General features: G+C 41.6%; 2 protein-coding genes across 2 annotated transcripts in view; one reads left to right on the forward strand and one right to left on the reverse strand.

Moving 5' to 3' along the window:
- LOC134530138 (uncharacterized) overlaps positions 1-14,017 on the reverse strand; it is a 43,751-nt gene extending 29,734 nt beyond the window's left edge. Inside the window, exons 1-2 of the mRNA XM_063364755.1 lie at positions 13,995-14,017; positions 808-947 (exon numbers count right to left, since the gene is read on the reverse strand). Coding sequence (XP_063220825.1) covers positions 808-900 — 93 coding nt within the window. The 5' untranslated portion in view covers positions 901-947; positions 13,995-14,017. The remainder of the gene's footprint in view (positions 1-807; positions 948-13,994) is intronic.
- On the forward strand, positions 12,102-21,476 carry LOC134530009 (uncharacterized). Its single transcript, XM_063364535.1, has 3 exons — positions 12,102-12,106; positions 15,110-16,112; positions 21,390-21,476. The coding sequence occupies exons 1-3, from the start codon at positions 12,102-12,104 to the stop codon at positions 21,474-21,476; spliced, it is 1,095 nt and encodes a 364-aa protein (XP_063220605.1).
- Positions 21,477-21,543: the final 67 nt, after the last annotated feature.

Consider the following 21,543-nt stretch of genomic DNA (forward strand, 5'->3'; position numbering starts at 1 on the left):
CCCGAGCAAACCTACCGGACTGTGTCAACGTCCACCGCGTCCCCGCTGGTTTGAACCCGGTCCTTCATGCCGTATGACCTACACTCGACCACCGAGCCCCTGTGACTTCGCTTGAGATCACGACAATGCTTCCGATTGAGAATAACTTCCATACTGCGAACCGAAGCACGCGAAACCCAATGCACCAGAAAGGTAATCAGAAAGAATTAAAAAATTGGTTGTCTGTAAAGTCAGTTTACGGACGATAGTTTAACGTGACAACGTCATAACAAAACATTGATGAAATGAGTACATACTTTTACGAATAAAATTGAATCATTTTTAATTAATTATCACTATTTTATATGGATACAAAGGAAAAGTGAAATTAAATCTACAATTTAATTGATGAATTTACTTTTATTTGCACTCATTAATTCAAATATGTTTATTACTGTAACGAAGAGATTATTTTAACTATAACTTTTATACATGTTTGCTATTTAACTTTTTCCAATCTGTGTTATTCTGTTAAGGATAGGACGATGATAGGAAAAGTAGGAAACGAATGGGAGCGTTTCAAGTTTAATGTGCCTCGAAAAAGTCAAATCGATGGTTGTTCCAATCGAGTGGAAGAGAGATAGATGCGGCGCAAGCGTACAATGAGCGTAACGGGACACTTTTTCGTGCGTGCAGCCGGCGTTCATCGATTTATTAGACGTTGTCACGTCAAAAATTGTTTTCATTATAGTAAAATCGTATCACCGATATAATCTACTGAAACGTTCTTTACTGAACAGTTGCTGTAGCTGTGCCAGCCGTACTTACGAACTTGCCCCTCTTCTCCAGGTAGCCGGACATCTTGACTGCCCCCTCCTCCTTGCCGTTCTCCTGCGGCGCCTCTGCCAGCGAGCCATCCATGCCGAGCCTGCCGCTGCCCGCCGCGCGCCGCGCATCAGACCCGCGACCTGCGCACAAGGGCACAGTGCTTCCACTGGTTCCAGCCGCCCCTTCACCCCGCTACCGCACCAGCTCTGCCAGTTAGAGGCCGGTCCACACGCAACGTTCTGTACACAGTTTTGACTGCGCAGGCAAAACTGCAGTTTAGCCGTGTCCACACAACACAGTTAGCAGCCAAGTTTTATCCTATCAGTTGCGAGGATTCCTTACTTTGGCCAATTCTTTCCGGCATACCGACCTCAAAGAATTATTATTATTATTTTTTTTTTTTTGTGATTTTATCTCTGTTAGCCACGATGTCAACCTCTTTGTATTTTTGCACAAGTGCTTCATACGCTTGACTTTTTTTTTGTCCCTATTGCTAAATTCTTCTGATTTGAACCACCACAAACACGGTTAGGACTTGTACAGACCAATGAACTGTTAGAAATTCACGTGAACACTGTCGCAGATCGGTCATCGTTGAACAGATTACACTGTTCCGGCACAAACACCGAGGGAGAACTGAGCCCCGTGTACGGAGAAGACGGAGGAAGTGTCCACACGCTACGACAAGTCTGTGCAGGTCGACTAAACTGCGCGGACATAAATGCTCTTGGCCAGAGTTTTTCATCTCCGTGTTCCATCTCCGCGCAGTTCACAAAACTGCGCAGTTTTCCTGTCTGCACGCTACGTCTTGTCTACCACGATGTGACCTGCGCTGGTAAAACGTTGCGTGTGAACCGGCCTTTAACAACGAGGGGCAGGTACTTCACAGAATAAAGGCAGACCAATCACTTTTCAGAAGACCCCAAGTCTGCAAGCTCTTTTGGCAGGCGGTCAATCCGAGAAGTTACCTCAGATTTAACAACCAAAACCAGACGTTTACTTGTACATCGCAGCAATCGTGCTTACAGTATGTGTGTGTGTATGTTTACACATATATAATTTAATTTTACCCTGTAATTCTTGAAAAAATAAAAAAAAAATATTAAACATGAGTATTAAAGATATGTAACATAGAGATTTAGTTATGATTTCAAATGTTCACAGCAACTTTCTGAAAAAAAAAAAAAAGTATTAGGCTATATATTTTGTGTGTTTGATTCCTATTTCTTTATAACAGTGAAACTAAATACAGAAAGACGTTTTGTGTGATAAACTGGTCGGCCAGCGGGTGTACCAACTGCAGCTGTGTCCACCAGTCAGCACCGTTCCTCGAGAGTGAAGAGGCCCGTTCGCCTGACACCAGTGGCGGATCCAGAGGTTCACTCTAGGATTTCAGAATAGCCAGAGAAAAAATGTCTTCAAATTACTAAATTTGTATTTAATCTACTCACACCACACATGACATCCAACCACCAGATTTTATGATTCTACAAGAAATTCATTAATTATATTAAAATATGTTATTGGTTTCAGAAACAAATCATTTTTGTCGGCAATATTAATGTAGCAGACAACTGGTTTTTCAAGGGGGGGGGGCACTTGCCCCTGGTGACCCCCCTTGGATCCGCTATTGCCTGAGACTGCCCCTCGCCCCCTCACCTGTTGCCAAGGGCGAAGCGAGCAGTGGTAGATATCACACGAGCGAAGCAGCGTCGAAGATTACAGGTACTTGTAGCAACTGGAAGCCCGCTCACTCGAGTTCTCAGTACTTTGCTGGCAGATTTGACCCACTAGCACTTTCTTCGCTCCTTTTTTTTTTCAATCTTGGAAAGATGCGCGTCTTGAGGTGGCAACTTCACGAACACGCTAGCAACCGGACACGCGCGTGGGAGACGTTTGGTACCGACGGCCTGAAGGTTCTGTCTGCTGGTCGCAACACTCGGTGTATCTCAGAGGACAGAGGAGGCGCAGTGGCGGCAGAAAGAGGCCGGTACTTCTCTCTCTCTCTTGTCCAGTTCGCCCGCCAGGCACGGTCCGCGCGAGACCGCACGGCCGACTGAGCTGGCGTTCCGTTACTCGGCCGGGATCTGGTCCAAGGCCGCGGGCCAACAGCTCTAGGCTGCACGAGAGGGGGAGGGGAGGACCCCCCCCCCCCCCAGCTGTGTCCTCTTCCCCCCCCCCTCCTGCGGTATCCAGTAAATGCACCATTTTGGCATCGTCTCGAAACACCTCGATGAAGGCGTCAAGGCATCCGCCTGCCCGGGCACACACACGGTGCGCAGAGCTTCAGGGAAAAACAACGCGATTTGAAAACTACTCGAGATAATCCGAGTGGGATCTGCTCACGAATAGCATTTAAGAATTCGCCGAGGGCCGAGAAGAAGTTTTGTTTTCCGATTGAGTTTTTAACTGGATTTTAAGAAGAGTTAAAATTGCTAAAAAGCTTGTTTCCAGAGTAATTTTTAGTCATAAAACCACCAGTACAGATTTTTGAAAGCACCCAAGGGACTTGAATTACACTTTTAACTTCATTTCTCAACCATATAATGTAGTAATCGGTTACCGCTCAAATATCATATAGTTGTCCTATGCACGACGAGAAGATTGCGCACCAGTTCAGAGCCTTGTGCTTAGAGGCGACACCGCGTTAGAAACACCAGCGAGCGTCGCGCTTATCATCCCGCCTCACTAACATTGACTGGGCGGGCGGGCTAGGTGACGAGGCTGGAGATTGGTGCTTAGAGACGGTAGGAGGTAATGAAATCAGACTGGAGCATTGACGGATATTTGAGTTGGGTGGGGGGGGGGGGGACTCATTGGCTCACGGCAAATTCCGCCACGTTTACCACTTGCTAAAAATTCCTGGTTTGACCCCGCCGGTAATCGAACCCGAGTCACTTGGCGGTAGGCGACCCTCGTTGTCCCAATCTAGCAAAATAGTGTATCCGCGCTACATGAAGTTTGTGTAATTTTACAGGCATATCAAAAAGAATTCATAAATGTGAAATTTATAATCGCTAAAAATGCAATATTTTTATTGGGTTTCCATCCTTTCCGCACGAGGTAATTGGAGGCTGGAAGCCCTCTTTTCACAGACGAAAGAGCCAAAACCCGAAGTTCCCCGAAGTTCATGCTTTTTTCCGTATCTTTTATGTAGCTATCCTAACCAAATTGACCATTAGTATCCTTTCATCAACACCGCCATATTTATTTACAATCAGCAAAAAAAAAAAAAACGAAGATGCACGATCGGGCGTTTGGCTCTCTCGTCTGTGAAAAAAAAAATTCCCATTGGAGGCAGCCAAACGCAGCTCAAGGATACATAACCTCAACAATATGCCAGAGGTGCCCACCCCCCCCCCCAAACACTATGACTCACCCCCCCTAACCTAATGATGCGCACCCCCCCCCCCCCCCCCGAAATTTTTTATGCCATTTTCTGAATGATTTAATCAATTATTTTATAATATTATACTTTTTTAGTATTATATTTTATCACATTTTGCATTAATTAAAACTGATTTTCTAATAATAATTTTGGTCATATCAGGTAATATTTCCATCCTGAACCGACAGATGCCAAACTGCTTTTGTTGAGGAAAGTGCGGGGTGGCCAATTTGATTTACAAGATCCCTTTCAATTATCAAAGCACCAGAAACGTATTTTCACATTAGAAGCTATAATTATGTAAATAATATATACATTTTTCTCGTCTTTTAACCCCCCCCCCCCCCCTTGTGGGCACCACTGAATATGCAGAGTGAGTTCTCGACCGCTATACTGGCGCACGAGTCTTCCTCCGGCGAGTGGTCTCTTTGGTCAGCGGGTCAACTGAGTACAGAAGTAAACAGAGATTTCACTCTCATGTTAAACGTAATTCCTTTTTTCTCTCTCTCTCTGAAGTCAGTTACTAACAATTCTGACACTACCAACCACATATCATAAAACCAAATAAATTTAATTTTGTCCGAATGACATCAGGATCTGTGTCTCTTTCAGAATTGCTCGGGTTCAGGTTTTAGGTATACACAAAACATTAATACGTTGTAATAAATATACATTTAAAAAATATATTTTCTAATTTGTATTTCATAAAAATGTTTTATAGTATTTTCTTATGATTTTATTAGAGACAAAAGGTCGTGTTCGTTCATGAACTTAAAGAATGTTATGTAAACCTAGTTGTTTCACAATTAACCATCTTTGGTTGCTAAAATCGCTATATTAATTTACATAAATGCCCCTCTAATGCAATATACACAAACTATTTAAAGTGGTAGCCATACAAACACCGTAAATAAACACCGAAAATACGCTAATAGGAATATATAATCAGTGCCTTCAAAGAATCAACTGTTACATTAAAAAAAAAAACACGAGAGCACAAACTAAAAAACATAAAAGTTGGTATTTAAACTTTTACCGAGGTCTCCCAGTTTCTTTACATTTGAGGCGCTACACATTAACCAACGCGTATGCATTCTATTTATTAAGTATTTTAAATACATCTGAAGGCATGTGCAAAACACAACGATCTTTTGACGCGATTTGAAAAAAAAAAAAAAAAAAGGACTCGAACTCGACGACGTAACCATTGTTTATTTGCATCTTTATTCAAAAAGACGTGTAAATGGTTTACTCGGTATTTATATGTTATATGTAACATAATAATCCTTTTTAACGATAAAATTTCAGTTTGTTCATAAATAACATTATCTAAAAATGTTTAGAATTTAGCCGTGAATTTGAATGACATTCTGATGTTGGCACAGGCGAATAGTCAGTGTACGACAAGCACATCGCAGGCGGCAGGCCCTGTGCAGAGGGGCGAGGCAGGATGTCGCGCTGCTATCTGGCGGCCGCGCGGAGGAAGCGAGGAAGCGACGCCATGTCGCTCCCTTCCTGGCCGCGTCTGCGCGTGGCTCCAGTGTTGCCACACTTGTCACATGTTCGCACGGGTCGTTACCACCACGCCGAACCTACAATAACGCCGAATGCCAAATTGACCGCAACGCCGACAGCTAGAAAACTGCTGTGTACCACAACGCCGAAATACAGTAACGCCGAAAAATGTTGCTGCGGGGAAGGGAAGGGCCACAGGAGCAAAATAAAGAACAACTGAATGAATTTGTGTGCTAACCTTACCTAACCTAACCTTTGTGGCAGTCCTGCAATGACATTTTTTGGGGTTAATGTATTTCGGCGTTGTTTTACACAGCAGTTTTCTAGCTGTCGGCGTTGTAGTCAATTTGGCATTCGGCGTTATGGTTTTCGGCGTTATTGTACGTTCGGCGTTGTGGTGCGTCCCCTGTTCGCACTGTACGCTTTGTGCGTCTCTATTTATTATTTATCGTCTTTACTGGAGGCGAAGTCAAGGCGATACGCCTTTTCTTACACTTAAAACACATTAAACATTTACATTTCTATAGATTAACATTGCATGTTAAAAAAATTAAATACAGCAATATATAAAACAAACTTGAATGTAAACTAAATATCAAAGATAAAAGATTAACAGATACCTTTTTTTGTATTCAAATCGAGATTGGCATACACACCTGCTGAAATGTAATTAAAGGTTAAGAGAGTCAATATGAGATAGTCAAGATGCCAATATGAGATAGTATAACATTCATAACATTCTCCCACGCATTAACACACACACACACATTTTTACAGTTAGTAAGCCGCGAAGTGATAATAGGTGTTCCAGAGATGTTTCTTCAGCCTGTTTGAAGGTTGCTAGATTATTAGATTGCCTCGTCGCCTAGTCTACTTCGTTCCAGAGCATTTGTGTGTTTGACATGTCACTAGTACATTCAATTATCAACTGTGTCAGATTAAAAACCTCACATTATATTTGAAAGATTTGTGCAATGGGAGTGCATGACTTGATGTAAGCTTTTGGACATGCGCCATTGCTAAGCACTTTTTCTGTAGAAGAAAACTAAAAAATACCCAAAAGACAAAAACACAAATTATGCAAAAAATTACTGTTGTCAACAGGAGTCGCACCTGTGTTTTCCTACCATGTGCGTCTCTGCCTGAGGACGGGAGCAGATAGCAGTTCCCGAAACGTCGCTTGTTTCTGTTTTGGAAAACTATTGTGTTAGTTTCGTCTTTTCGTTTTGTCGTGTTTTTGTCTCGTTTCAACTGTTGTGCTGAATTTTTTTGGGTTCAATATTTTTGTGCTGTCATCATTTGTGGGGGTTTTTTCGTTCTCATAGTCCATTTTTCTTTATTTTTCTTTGTTTGTTGACCATATTCCTGTTATGGAATATTATGATGTTGACAACAGTAATTTTTTGCTTAATTTGAGTTTTTGTCTTTTGGGTATTTTTTAGTTTTTTTCTACAGAAAAAGTGTTTAGAAATGGCGTATGTCCAAAAGCTTACATCAAGTAAAAACTTCACGTGAAATTGTTGGACTAAAGCCATGGAGTTAGGAACTGTCAGGAGACAGCATTCTGTGACGTAGTTAAAGTTTTTTTTTTATCTCGCCATCGCCATATTACAACGCTTAAAACATTGAGGTAATGGTGCTTGACCACGTATGCTCATGTCGTTAAACACAGTCACTTCGCGAAATACAGTCATTTGATACTGTTTCGACCATGCAAACACTACAGACACTTCAGCCAATGTTATGGGCGCCTAACCAACATGGTACAGGCAATGAGCTGGAAAAAAAAAAGCCTTCACTCTGTTACCACATGACTTTGCAGACGTGACTACTCCCTGACTAAAGCATGTTTGTGTTGCAGTAGCATTTGTAACGAACCCACATTCCATCGCTGATATCCGCTGATAGTGAGATTCCTATTGGGAAATCGTAAAGCCTATGTTCTCCTCAGGCGCAGGAAACCAGAGTGGGTCTACAATTGTACAGTCGTTATTTCTGTGATCCGTACGCTGGCTGCCTTCCCCCCCCCCCCCTCCTCATCACTCGGGTGTTCACTCGCGATGCGATCACGAGTCAGTGTTTACTCGCCTAGCGAGTAAAGTTGAAAAGTCAACTTTTATTGCTTCTCACGTTTCCCTTTGTGACTTTTCTTGTTGAGTCTCGGTAACCATTTTAAGTACGAAATTGATCAATAACAAAACAATAAAAAAGTTTCATGTAATTTTAATTTTAGATTAAATAAAAAAAGGTAATAACTTCTAGAACTAAACGTGATCCGAGAACATGAATATGACCTCGCGGCCAACCTCTTGTCCTGTGTGACGGACTCGCTTGGCTACCGACATCTTGCACTGTCGTGACGAGTAGCGGCCGCAGTGTTGCCAACTGTCTCGCCACGCCCCTATAGCCCGCAGGCCGCATCCGCTGTTTTGTTCCGCGGAGGAGGAGATTGGCTCGCCTGTTCGAGATAGCCACGTCGGGTTTGACACGGCTTCAACCCAGTGTCTCCTCATTTCATCTAGAAAACACGTCTGAACATGCCTAATCAATACGGTTGAACCTGTTTCTCGACTAGAACCATGCGCCCATACATACAAATGACGAAATATTTGACTAATGAGCCAGATATTGTTTTGAAAATGGCGAACTCCTTGTCGTTGTAAATATGGAAATTATGTTTTTACGTGTACTAAATGGTCACTAAAAATGTGCAGGATCAGAGTTCAAGCAGCTAATCTTACGCCCCCCCCCCCCCCCCCTTTTTCTTGTCTAGTTACCGCCAAACATAATACAAAATTTAAAAATTTAAGCCTTTATTTTACTATCAGTTTTAAAACAGTACATTATGCAACCAAAACTGAGATTTTTTTTTCTTCAAAGATATGGGCTGTTTGTCTTTTTTAAGTTCATTGTAATAGTTATTATAAATTAACATTTCCCCATGACACGTATTTCTGAAAATCCAATCATACTATAATTTAAAAATAAAGTTTATTTTTCCCGTATCCCAAATTGTTTTCACATCTAATATTCCCTCGCCACTCAAAAACCAGCCCTCTGGACAAATTTGGCCGGTTGGCCCATTTGTAAGTAGGGGCCTGATTTTATTGCTGTGCAACATCGAGTAGATGTAAATACAAAATGGCGGGACTAGCTGCCGCGACAGACACGAGAACACGTGAATTATGAATATTTTTACTCATTTAATATTGGACAATACCACTCATAATCTTCGATTTTCGTCATCCTCAATCTTCAATTTTCTTCATTAAAATTTCTTAAAGATTCTAAAAAATATATGACTTGCTGTACGTTACATTTTAGACCAGTGGTTCCCAAACTATTTCAGCTGACGACCCACCTTTACTTATAGGAATACCTCCACGGTATATCGGTCCACGGGGAGTAAACAACCTTATTTGATCGTATCCCTTACTCATGTATATACAATTTACCATCAAATAATCCAAATATATACATATATACAAATATATTCTTTTCTAAAGATACAGATTTATTATTGATAAACAATGTGTGTTCTGATTTGAAAATGGTTGACAAAATATAAGCAATTTGTAGCAAAACAGTTATTTAAAAATAGATGTGTGTTTGCACACAATTCGATTTGTTTAGATTTTTATTATCTTTTCTGGTGGTTTGTTCGATGGTTTCGGATAGTTTTAGGATTGAGTCGCGACCCGCCGTTTGGGAACCGCTGTTTTAGACTATTACATATATATCCCCCCCCCCCATGAGACGAGAAGCATAAGATGTACATCAAGTTCAGTCCCTGCCCGAACACGCCCGAATATTCATCTTCGGACAACCTCGGGATTTGTTTTATTTTTGCGCAGGAAAAATGAATTCAAATATTAAAAGTGGTCGGGTAGGTTAGCTACATTAAAACACTTTAAAACACTATGGACGGTTAGTTAGGTTAGTATAGCTACATTAAAATAAACAGAGAAATATAATAAATATATATAAATAAACCCGAGGTTGGCCGAAGGTGAATATTCGTGCGTGTTCGGGCAGAAACAGAGCTTGATGTACATCTTAGGCTTCCCCCAAGAGACACAGCGACTGGCTGACTGTTCGAGCAGACTCGCCTACCAGCAGACACGTGTCCAGTTACGCCCCGCCGCATGCGGGCGGCATATCTGCTGTCCCGCTGTGCGCTAGGAGCGTCTTCCATCGCCGAGCGTCAGGGTGTCCACAGTTACTACTTTCCTTTTAGATCTAGTACTTTTATCATTTTGACGTGGCGTCTAATAAATCGATGAACGCCGGCTGCACGCACGAAAAAGTGTCCCGTTACGCACATTGTCCCGTTACGCTGTGTCCCGTTATGGTCATTGTACGCTTGAGCCGCATATATCTCTCTTCCACTCGATTGGAACAACCATCGATTTGACTTTTTCGAGGCACATTAAACTTGAAACACTCCCATTCGTTTCCTACTTTTCCTATCATCGTCCTATCCTTGACAGAATAACACAGATTGGAAGAAGTTAAATAGCAAACATGTATAAAAGTTATAGTTAAAATAATATCTTCGTTAAAGTAATAAACATATTTGAATTAATGAGTGCAAATAAAAGTAAATTTACCAATTAAATTGTAGATTTCATTTCACTCCTTCTTTGCATCCATACAAAATAGTGATAATTCAATAAAAATGATTCAATTTTATTCATAAAAGTATGCAATCATTTCATTGATGTTTTGTTATGACGTTGTCACGTTAAACTATCGTCCGTAAACCGTCTTTACAGACAACAAATTATTTTCTTTAATATAATAACATTACAGTAACTCCAATATGTTTTATTATTAAGCGTAATTATTTTTAAAAACTAAGGAATGTATGTGTGTGTGGAGTGATATTTAGGTTCGAGCATTGTAATGTCATCATAACTTCCAAAATTGTTAAAACCATAACAAATTATTTTTTAGTACTTTTTTTTTCAAATTTAGGCCTATTATTTTTATCTCGCCTAAGTTGGTACGAAATATTTTTTCCTTGTGGACACCCTGCGCCGGGGGGAAGCCTAAGATGCAAAGTTCTGCCATTCCCGATTACACCCGAACAATTCACCTTCGGCCAACCTCTTGTTTATTTATATATATTTATATTGCTCTGTTTATTTTAATGTAGCTATACTAACCTAACTAACCGTCCATAGTGTTTTAAAGTGTTTTAATGTAGCTAACCTAACCGACCACTTTTAATATTTGAATTCATTTTTCCTGCGCAAAAATAAAACAAATCCCGAAGTTGGCCGAAGGTAAATTGTTCGGGTGTAATCGGAAATGGCAGAACTTTATGTGCATCTTAGGTCTTCCTGCACCCGGGGTCGTGCTCTCCGCCGGAACGGCGAAAGCGCAAGGCAAAAGGCAAAAGGCAAGAGATCCACGGCTTCACGCGCGCACACGGAACTCCTGACGCTGCACATAGGGGTATTGGACTAATCTAGCGGGACAAAATTATTTATCGCTCTTAAACGTTTGGAAAAAAATCTATAATTCATAAAAACTTGTATGCAAAAGTATCTTCACTTCTAATTTCCAACAATGCAATGTAGCAAAGGGCAAAAGCGAAAACAAATAGCGAAAGAAAATGAAAAATTCTTGTAAATAAAATTTATATAGGCTAATCATTACAGTGGTCAAATATATACATATCTACTAACTAAATTAAAATAAAAAATTATAATAATAGTTTAAAACTAAAAAAAAAATATTAAATGGAAAAAGCCTTAACTTTCTTCACATATGAAGATTTCCAATGTTTCCTTCATACAAGAATTTGGTTTTTTCTTGATAATTGTTCGCCTTGATGCAAACAGGGGATCAGATGTTAACAACTACCTATTTAAAATATCTGTATTACTGTCTACTCTATTAAATTTCCTTGCGAAATTTTGCCTGTATGAACGGAAATGCTTATTTCTGGCTTCTGCTGCCTCTTCAGACTATAGGCAAAAGGGCATTCTCTATTATTATAGAACCATGTATCAATAGTTTATGCATGGTAGGCGTCATGTTATGCCTACCGTACAGTTCAACATAAAGTTCTGCAGTCTCTCTAGTAAATTTTTGAAATTTTTTCACATCTATTTTGTACCCGCTTGAAATGCATTCAAGAATCACTTTTATTCTTTGAATGAAAGTAATATCCAGGACTGTTATTTCAGCTGCCAACTCAGGGTTTTCAAAAAATCGTCGACTTGTATTTCCGTCATTAGTGTTCCCGGATCCAGCTTTGGGAAAATCTAAGCGGAGACCTAGCTTGCTTTTAAATTCGTCTTGAATTCTTTCTTTGTTCTTTTAAAAGTTTGTCTGCTTCAGATTTAGCGGGTAAATATTGCACGCCAAGTTTGTAAGCAGTATGCAGTAAGCTTTCAAATAGCCGTATCCTGGCGTGTAAAATAGACAAACCGAATTTCAACGAATCTACATTAATTTCACTTGATTTATTCAAATCGTTGAAATATTTAGATGTAGCTCCACATATATAACATCTAATTGTATATTTTGTGCCTGTTCCGCATTGCACACTTTTGAGTCTATCATTGTTAGCATCATCTTGTTTTCTACAATATATGGTCTTCCACCAATTGTTACTGTTGGTTCCAATTTATTTGCCGCACTTTCCACATAACTGATTTCTTCCTTCGTTATGTAAACTGTCTCCTTTACAAAGCGTATACGGATAGGTCTACAGTAGCGCGGTGACGATGGAGTTGCGTTCTGCCAAAATATTATATTTTCCGTTCAATTTACTATACGCAGAGGCACAAAAGAACTTTGAAAAATGTGTGAGTCGCATCCGCTATCATTTTCAAACTTTTGTTTGAGCTGAGCCTGTTGTGAGCCATTACACCCCTATTTACAAATCATCCGGAAAGTATTTTCACTATCGTCAAGGGTTTTCAAAACTTCTTCTAAATGTAAAAGTAATCTTTCGGCTGTGTGGTTCACAACACCTTGTAAATTCACTTCGGCACAGGTTTCAGTTATGTTGAAAGATTCATTGGAAGGATAACAATGTTTTTTATATTGCTGAAAAACTGAGTAGCAGGGAAGATTTCCTGTTGTTTGATTCTGTCATATTGCGTCCCTGACAAATCAGCAGCTACAAACATTGCTAGTGCTTCCTCCAGACAAACTTGCTTGGCATATGCCTTGTCACACTCAATTGAATTCCTGTAATCTTTAGCACGATCCTTACTTTCTGAAATCTCTCAGTATATTTGACGCACATCTATTTCCTTGGGCTCTCAATTCCATTCCAGCTGCATAGATAATTTTCTCAGGGCTATCAGACAAACGTATACCCTCAGCCTTGCATCTTTTGCTTCGCTCACTAATGTCTTGAAAGGATATTGTTGGTCTTCCCGGTCTTCTTCTTGCCACTAATACAGGTAATTTAAACACTCCACTCAACCACTTTTCATTGTTTTTCACAAATAAATCACTTCTGTATTTTGCTGTTACCCAGCGATTTTTCATTTCTGATCTCAATCGTGATAAATTACGCTTTATTTCCATAACTTGTTCTTCAGTATAAGTGAAACCAAGTAATCTTCGATGTATTCTAATTAACCATTAAAATTAAGATGATTTTTTGATCTCATTAGGTCAAATATTGCCTTACGAGTCATCAAACTATTTCCAGAAGGTCCTGAAATAATAGAAATATAATGTATCGGAACTATGATTTTTTTCACATTTTCATATTATAAATTTGAAATCACTCTACATGGAGGAGTAGGAATTAGTTGGAACCAATAAATACAATTCTTAAAAGTATAACTACTATATTTTGAGAATATATAAGCATCATAACCGGGAAATGCCCGGCAGTATAACAAAAATGCTCCCAAAACTACTAATTTGGATAAAAATAACTGAATTTAAAAGCCTGTTTTAAAAGTCAAAAATAAATAAAGTGGTGTATAAAATTATAATATTTGGACTAAAAAAACAAAGTTACTTACCAGGAGTTTCAGAATCCATAACCAGAATTCATATTTTCACAATAGAACATAAAATAATAAATACTTAAATATTGAGTTTTAAAGCACGAACATCGAGTATACACAACCACTGCGAGCAATGCCCGAGTTCCGACTGACACTACCATCTGTAAATTGGGTTGGGTGAAATGAAAACAATGTGGTTAGGTCGCCCAACTACTTAGCTTTTATAGGAAACGGTTTTTTTTACCTGAGTGCAATTCTGAGAATTCGACTTTTGGCCAGCTAAATTTAAGAAATACCTCTATGTGCGCTGTCGCCAGGTAGCCTACTCGAGCCATTCTTCGCTTCCGGGGCGCACCGAGGTGTGCGTCATTTTCCTGGCGATCTGTGACATCCAAGACTACAAATAAAAGTCGGTGAATGTCAATTTATATATTTTAAAAATGTTTCGTGCAAGTTAAAATTATTGCGATAACGTCCAACATGTACTGTTAATAAACACACACTGGAAACGTGCATGATCATAAACCATACAAATTTGGACAACTAAAATCAGCACAGACAAAATCTGTTGGATACCTAACTACAAAGGAAGGATAGAAGGCAGCGGCTCTAGCGTACAAGACCCGAGCTAGTCTTGACAATCAGTAGCCTGCACCCAATATCCGCCGAGCGGGTGGAAAGTTTTGTGGGAAAAAAAAAAGGGGGGGGGATTTGAAATCCCGGTTTAGTTTCCAGATTTTTTTAATGCATCAGTTCTCCCAGATAGTAGTGCGGAATTGCAAGTTTATGACTAACAGACATGCTATGCAATACACGCAGTTCACATTTACAGTTATTGTCGTGGTAAAGTTTTATCATAATATTTTTTTGAAGTTATACTTTGGGCGCGTTATAAAAAAATAATGAAATTTAACGATGTGCACGCAACATGCAACAAAAAATGATAGGATGAAAAATATACATATAAATTAAAATTACATAATGTGTTAATTAAATCACATACTTTAGTGATTGATATTGAATACTGGTCCATATAATTTTAAAAAAATATTTATTGTAAATATTAATGATAGAAATTGTGTTTATAAACTTGTTAAGGGTACTTTCAAGTTTATTTATATAAGTGAGGTTATGTTCCCGTATGTAAAATTTTAATTGCGTTATAAATTTTATATTACATTATTATTTAACAAATAATTAAATTAATATATTAGAATAAACATTCATGATATTTATTAATTTCATTATTAATTAAAATGTATCTATATTATTTTACTAAATAAAATAATGAATTGTATACACATGGTGATATAAGTAATGAATACAGAGTATTTATTATTTTTTCTGTAGTGCGTGGGTTTGTTTCCTCGTGTTCTGGCCGCCGCGGGGGACTCCCCGCCTGTCTGCCCAGTGTCGTCGCTCCTCCTCGCCATTGGCTGTTCCGCCTCGAGCCGCGAGCAGCAGCTCGGCGACAGGCGATAAGGTCGCTCTTCCGGTCGCCGCCGGAAGAAGTGACCTCAGCGCCGGGCCGCACCGCCCAGCCGACCCACGACTTGCCGGATGGAGCTACCGAGTCCAGGCAGCCCCTGCAATCCCTGCAGCCCCTGCAGTCCCTGCAGCCCCTGCAGCCCCTGCAGCCCCTGCAGCCCCTGCAGTCCCTGCAGTCCCTGCAGCCCCTGCAGTCCCTGCAGCCCCTGCAGCCCCTGCAGTCCCTGCAGCCCCTGCAGCCCCTGCAGTCCCTGCAGCCCCTGCAGCCCCTGCAGCCCCTGCAGCCCCTGCAGCCCCTGCAGTCCCTGCAGCCCCTGCAGTCCCTGCAGTCCCTGCAATCCCTGCAGCCCCTGCAGCCCCTGCAGTCCCTGCAGCCCCTGCAGTCCCTGCAGTCCCTGCAGTCCCTGCAGCCCCTGCAGCCCCTGCAGTCCCTGCAGTCCCTGCAGCCCCTGCAGCCCCTGCAGCCCCTGCAGCCCCTGCAGCCCCTGCAGTCCCTGCAGCCCCTGCAGCCCCTGCAGCCCCTGCAGTCCCTGCAGCCCCTGCAGTCCCTGCAGTCCCTGCAGCCCCTGCAGTCCCTGCAGCCCCTGCAGTCCCTGCAGTCCCTGCAGCCCCTGCAGTCCCTGCAGTCCCTGCAGTCCCTGCAGTCCCTGCAGCCCCTGCAGCCCCTGCAGCCCCTGCAGCCCCTGCAGTCCCTGCAGTCCCTGCAGTCCCTGCAGCCCCTGCAGTCCCTGCAGTCCCTGCAGTCCCTGCAGCCCCTGCAGTCCCTGCAGCCCCTGCAGTCCCTGCAGTCCCTGCAGCCCCTGCAGCCCCTGCAGTCCCTGCAGTCCCTGCAGTCCCTGCAGTCCCTGCAGTCCCTGCAGTCCCTGCAGCCCCTGCAGTCCCTGCAGCCCCTGCAGCCCCTGCAGTCCCAGCGACTCTACCCTACCGTGCGGTTCAATCAAGACTATAGCGTTCTAAGTGACGTTACACAACTATTATAGCGTAAAAAGAAAAGGTGTGAGTACTTACGTACGCGCGTTAGAAGTCATTCTTGTGTTTGATTTGTGTATAAATAATATAGCAACAATAAGATTTTAAAAAATGGTGTAACCAGTACAACTGTTTACAGTTATATTATTACTATTTTGATTATTATTGTAACATTAATTCTATATTTCACAAGCCGATCTTATGTATTTAATTATTTTATTGTAAAGAGGACAACCAAAGTTAACCTATATAACACATCTAATTGACAGAGACAACACACCTTTTAACTTCAGGGTCTTCTAAGCATTATTCTTTGGAAACTTTATTCATTTGCCTTAGTTCAGCACTCTTACACGCTAATATCCAAGTTTTATTTCACTATGCAGTTAATTTCGTTTGCTGATTTTTTCTATAGCTCCTTGGTTGCTAGGGACAGAAAATAAATAGTTAGAAGGAAGAAGAAGGAGAAGCCATCGCCATCTTGCAGCGGGAAGGCGTTTCTCGGGCTGGGGCTAACCAAAGCCTTGGTTGCCGCCTGAGGAATTGAAGATTCGCGTCATCCGCGGTCGTGTGCTATACAGAATTCTCCATACTATTATTTGTGAGAATAGTTCTGGACTGAATAAGTCTCAGATAGGGAGTATCGGCGACATCTAGTGCCAACTTCCGCGTCGGTCCCGTTCGTCCCGTAGTGGTTCCGGACGACTGATGTCAGCGCCAGCTACGATTGGCCACGACGTTTGGTGAGACCGATCCCAATTAAAACAGACTTTTTAGGACGAGAGGGAAGTCGATTCTTCAGCCAGACCCCCGGCTACATCAGATCTTCTGTAGTTCGCCAATTACAGCTTCCAGCGTCCAGTGTTCCAGCGTCGCAGCAGACCACCTGGAGGTCCTAAGAACAGAGCCTCAAGCCTCCGACAGATTATAGCTAGACCCGGCATGGTAGTCGATGTGTTCCTGTGACGTCATTTACATCTACTTACTGACACCTAGGTCTGAACAAAATGATAACATACACAGTAAATTATTTTGGTTGTTCCTCTCGCTGAATTACATGTTAACAGTAACTTCACGTCAATATCAAAGAACCCATTAAAATCGTATGTTTTCAAACTATTACTATTTCATTTACCGTAAATGTCAGTTACGTATAAGACAGACTGGGTCATAGGTAATGCAAATTTCTACTAGTCACACAACACTAACCAATTTATTTTTAATAATTACTCTCCTGCCAGTAATACAATGCAGTGACGTGCTAGCTGGATTAGCAGTCTGGGTAATCGATACAGCAGCAGCGTTCCTGAGATCTACTGCGGAGAGAATAGGCGCCAAAACCCCGCAAGCACACCAATTACCTACAGTTGACCACATAACATATAATACATATTTCGATTAGAGTGGCACCCATTATTGTGGGGCTTGTACAGTTGGCCACACACACAGAGAACAATTAGAATGTATTCATATATAAATACATTTGCTTGAAGTATTTCTGTAATTTAAAAAATAAAAAATTATTTTCCAATGGCCTTTAGCTTACTAACCGTGCACTACAACCACTGCGCTACGAAGTCCGACAAGATTTAAAGGAGAATATGGATTATAACCTATGTAATACCAGAATCCTGAGGCTTTTTTTTTAAACTTGATTGAAATTACTCTTTACTATGACTATTTTAGTTTACCAAATATATTGCAGGGTAGTTTCAGTATTACAAAATAAAGTTTCATTTGGCACACCAAAACAAGTTTCGTATGTCCCCTAATTTTTATGAAATTAACTATATATGAGTTTATGTTCATACATGTGTCCACCATCTTCCTGTGAAAACTTCGTGCGCACGCATCGTAATAGTTCATTCTCATCATTTTTCCATAAAGCGCCTAAAGTATAACTTCTTAAATAATAACGATAAGATAACTTTAACATGCACTGGATTCACATCATAGTTATTAACAAATTGTGCCATGCTATTTAACTGCTACGTTCCATGTGCATTATATTAGTTTCTTTTGCTATCTCACGGCTTTTTTTAATGTTGGAAATATGTAGAATTTTTAAACTGACTCTTCAATTGTTGTTTAAGTTGAAATAATGTGGCTGTATAGCGGGTTATATTCCGTTGGGATGGTCGACGCAGACGCTATGGTTGTTTTTGCCAACAGATAGCATCACATGTTGCTCAAAACATGATTTCAGTTTAAACTGTAAGAGACGCACTTATATATCTCCTCCCTCATTGTTCTATGGCAGACGCCACTATTCCCACCGCTGACGAGCGATCCACTGTGAGTTGGTCACCTGGCTGGTTGGTGGTGTTTGCCAGCCGACCTCCGTAGCGTAGTCGGATGCACACCGGCTTACGGTGCGAGGGGTCCTGGGTTCGGGTCCCGGGTAAGGCATGGGTGTTACTCTACGTACGGCAATTTTATCGATAAATTGATACTGATAATGGCTTCGAATACAAAATGAAACGTCCCTGTGGCCATTGGCGCACCGCTGTAGAACACCAAAAATTTGGCCAGCTGTATCCTCGACGCTGTCAGGAGCATATGAAACACACACTTAAAATACATCGCAGATAACTCGACGTGACGGCCTATCTCACTGGACACCTCCGCATCACATCTACTCAGAGCGAGGGATCAACAAAAAAATTGCCTGTACTGGTAAGTATGAGAAACTCGAGCAATATGCGCAACAGTTGGTTAAGGAATGTTGCACTTCGTCAACAATCGCTCCTCCTGAGTGCATTTGCTCGAACATTAATCGTACAAGGCAGACCTATTTTTTGTATTATTGACGTGACAACGTCTAATAAATCGATGAACGCAGGCTGCACGCACGAAAAAGTGTCCCGTAACACATATTGTCCCGTTACGCTGTGTCCCGTTACGCTCATTGTACGCTTGCGCCGCATCTATCTCTCTTCCACTCGATTGGAACACCCACCAATTTGACTTTTTCGAGGCACATTAAACTTGAAACACTCCCATTCGTTACCTACTTTTCCTATCATCGTCCTATCCTTAACAGAGTAACACAGATTGGAAGAAGTTAAATAGCAAACATGTAAAAAAGTTATAGTTAAAATAATCTCTTCGTTAAAGTAATAAACATATTTGAATTAATGAGTGCAAATAAAAGTAAATTCATCCATTAAATTGTAGATTTCATTTCACTCCTTCTTTGCATCCATACAAAATAGTGATAATTCAATAAAAATGATTAAATTTTATTCAAAAAAGTATGCAATCATTTCATCAATGTTTTGTTATGACGTTGTCACGTTAAACTATCGTCCGTAACCCGACTTCACAGACAACCAATTTTTACATTTCAGAAGCAGAGATATTAGTTAGGTACTGTTAGTTTCCCTCTACGCCGCACTTGCCTCAATAGTTTCACTTGAATACACAGTATTGGTGGTTAAAGAGGGTTAGTTGGTTAAATCCTCACGTGGAGACGAAAACTAAGAAGCTCAATCGCATGCGTGAACATCGAAGTTGAGATGAAATGCAGAAAAACAGCGATCAGTAATCTTGGAGAAGTCGCGAACTGGGAGACCAGATAGTACCACGGCCTTCGAACCACTCGACAAGTCAAGGGTCAAGGGACGAACTCTGGCCGATAGAGGACGGTTTGAAACGCGCTGTGACACACACGCTGATAACCAGCTGAATGTTTTCTGCTATGCACCCGGTGAAAGGAATATAAGACGGCACGCGGAAAGCCTAAAGGTAGTGCACAGATGAGTTCTTGCCGGTTAGAAACTAGTCACTTTCATCCCTACCCTGGCTCAACCTCGACAGCGAAATGCAGTTTATTAGGCAATTGCCGGGAAAGTACTTAAATTTCCACGTGATTCATTTCTGATATTATCTACTATTGACTCGTGCTAGAATTTAGCCTGCACCAAAACAATTGAACATTTTTTTTTCGTGATAACGGCTTATAAATCGATGTACGCCGGTTGCACGCACGAAAAAGCATGACTCATTTTCACGTTCCGCCTGAGCCGAGCGTGCTAAAACCGGCCAACCACCGTGCGAGAAAATCTTCTATAATACCAAACAGGTTAAGGCGGGCTTTTTAACTAATTGTTCGTGATTATTTTAAACATATTATTTCAATTTCATTTTGCAAAAACTTTAAATAATATTTGAAAATTAAAAGGTATGCAATTTTTCATCAATTCTTATGACGTTATCACGTAAAATTATCGTCCGTAATCCGACTTTACATACAAACCTCTTTTTTTTTCTTGACCTTGTTTGGTGGGGCTTAATGCGACCCGAGATTTTTTGATGGAGTGTAAAAGGGAAAGAGGAGGTAGTTTGAGCTCAGCTTTACCAAACACTTCTTGGTGCGAATGCCACCACAGGAACAATTTAAAAAATTATACGTTTGGCATTACTACACGAACATAACCTTAAAAAAAGTTTCGAACTAGGCAGGAATTTGCCTACATGATTTGCATTTAAAGCATTTAAGAAAAATAAACGCTTTTGAGAATAGAAACGAAATGAACGATGGTTTTAAGGGAAAATATGTTGCAAGAATCAAGTATCAAGACGCGTTGTGTTAAGCAAAACAACCAAACAAGCTTCGTTAAAATAATCAATTCCACCATCAACGTTTCCCTTCTCTGCAGACATTGCAGCCGGCAGGAAAGCAATGTCGGAAATGTCGGCGGGCGGGACGTTCCGAGGCCTACCCCCCCCCCCTTCCCTACAAGGAAACACAAAAAAAAACTGTTATTATCATCAAAATATGGAAATAATTTTATGGCAAACAGCAGGAAAATAAGAGGCGTGGTCGTCGAGTGGTTAGAAAACCAACCTCCCACCAAAGCGCCTGAGTTTGATTTCCGGCGGGGTCGACCTGGTTTTTCGCAAGTGAGAAGCGTGGCGGACGTTGCCGTGGCCTGTGGGTTTCCTCGGGGTGCTCCCGGTTCCCCCACCGCTTCACAACCCCTCCCACCCCACCACAAACACTCTCCAGGCCGGCCGGAACGACAGGTACGCCCCTGACCACTTGGTCGAGTAGTTGCCGGGAACCCAGAAAGCGCTCGGACTGAAGGTAATTTCGGACAAGTGTCCCGCGCGCACTAGCGCTGGGGCGCCACTTCCGAACTAACCTCGGTGAAGTATCGACTCGCTTCACGCGTGGGCACGTACGCACGTGTGATAACAAGTGACGGTCGCAGGACTGGGTGGGCCCGCAGGGACTCCGCGGGCGGGAGGTTGGCAGCACTGCGCGCCGGCCCACTGGAGCGCGCTTCCCGCGCCGCGCGACCGGAAGTGGCTGTTAGAGCGCGCCGGACATCACCGCAGCATCCTCGCCCGGCAGTCGCGTCACCCCACAGCAGCGAGCCCTCC

The sequence above is a fragment of the Bacillus rossius genome, chromosome 3, assembly GCF_032445375.1.
Source record: "Bacillus rossius redtenbacheri isolate Brsri chromosome 3, Brsri_v3, whole genome shotgun sequence".
Classification (NCBI taxonomy): Eukaryota; Metazoa; Arthropoda; class Insecta; order Phasmatodea; family Bacillidae; genus Bacillus; species Bacillus rossius.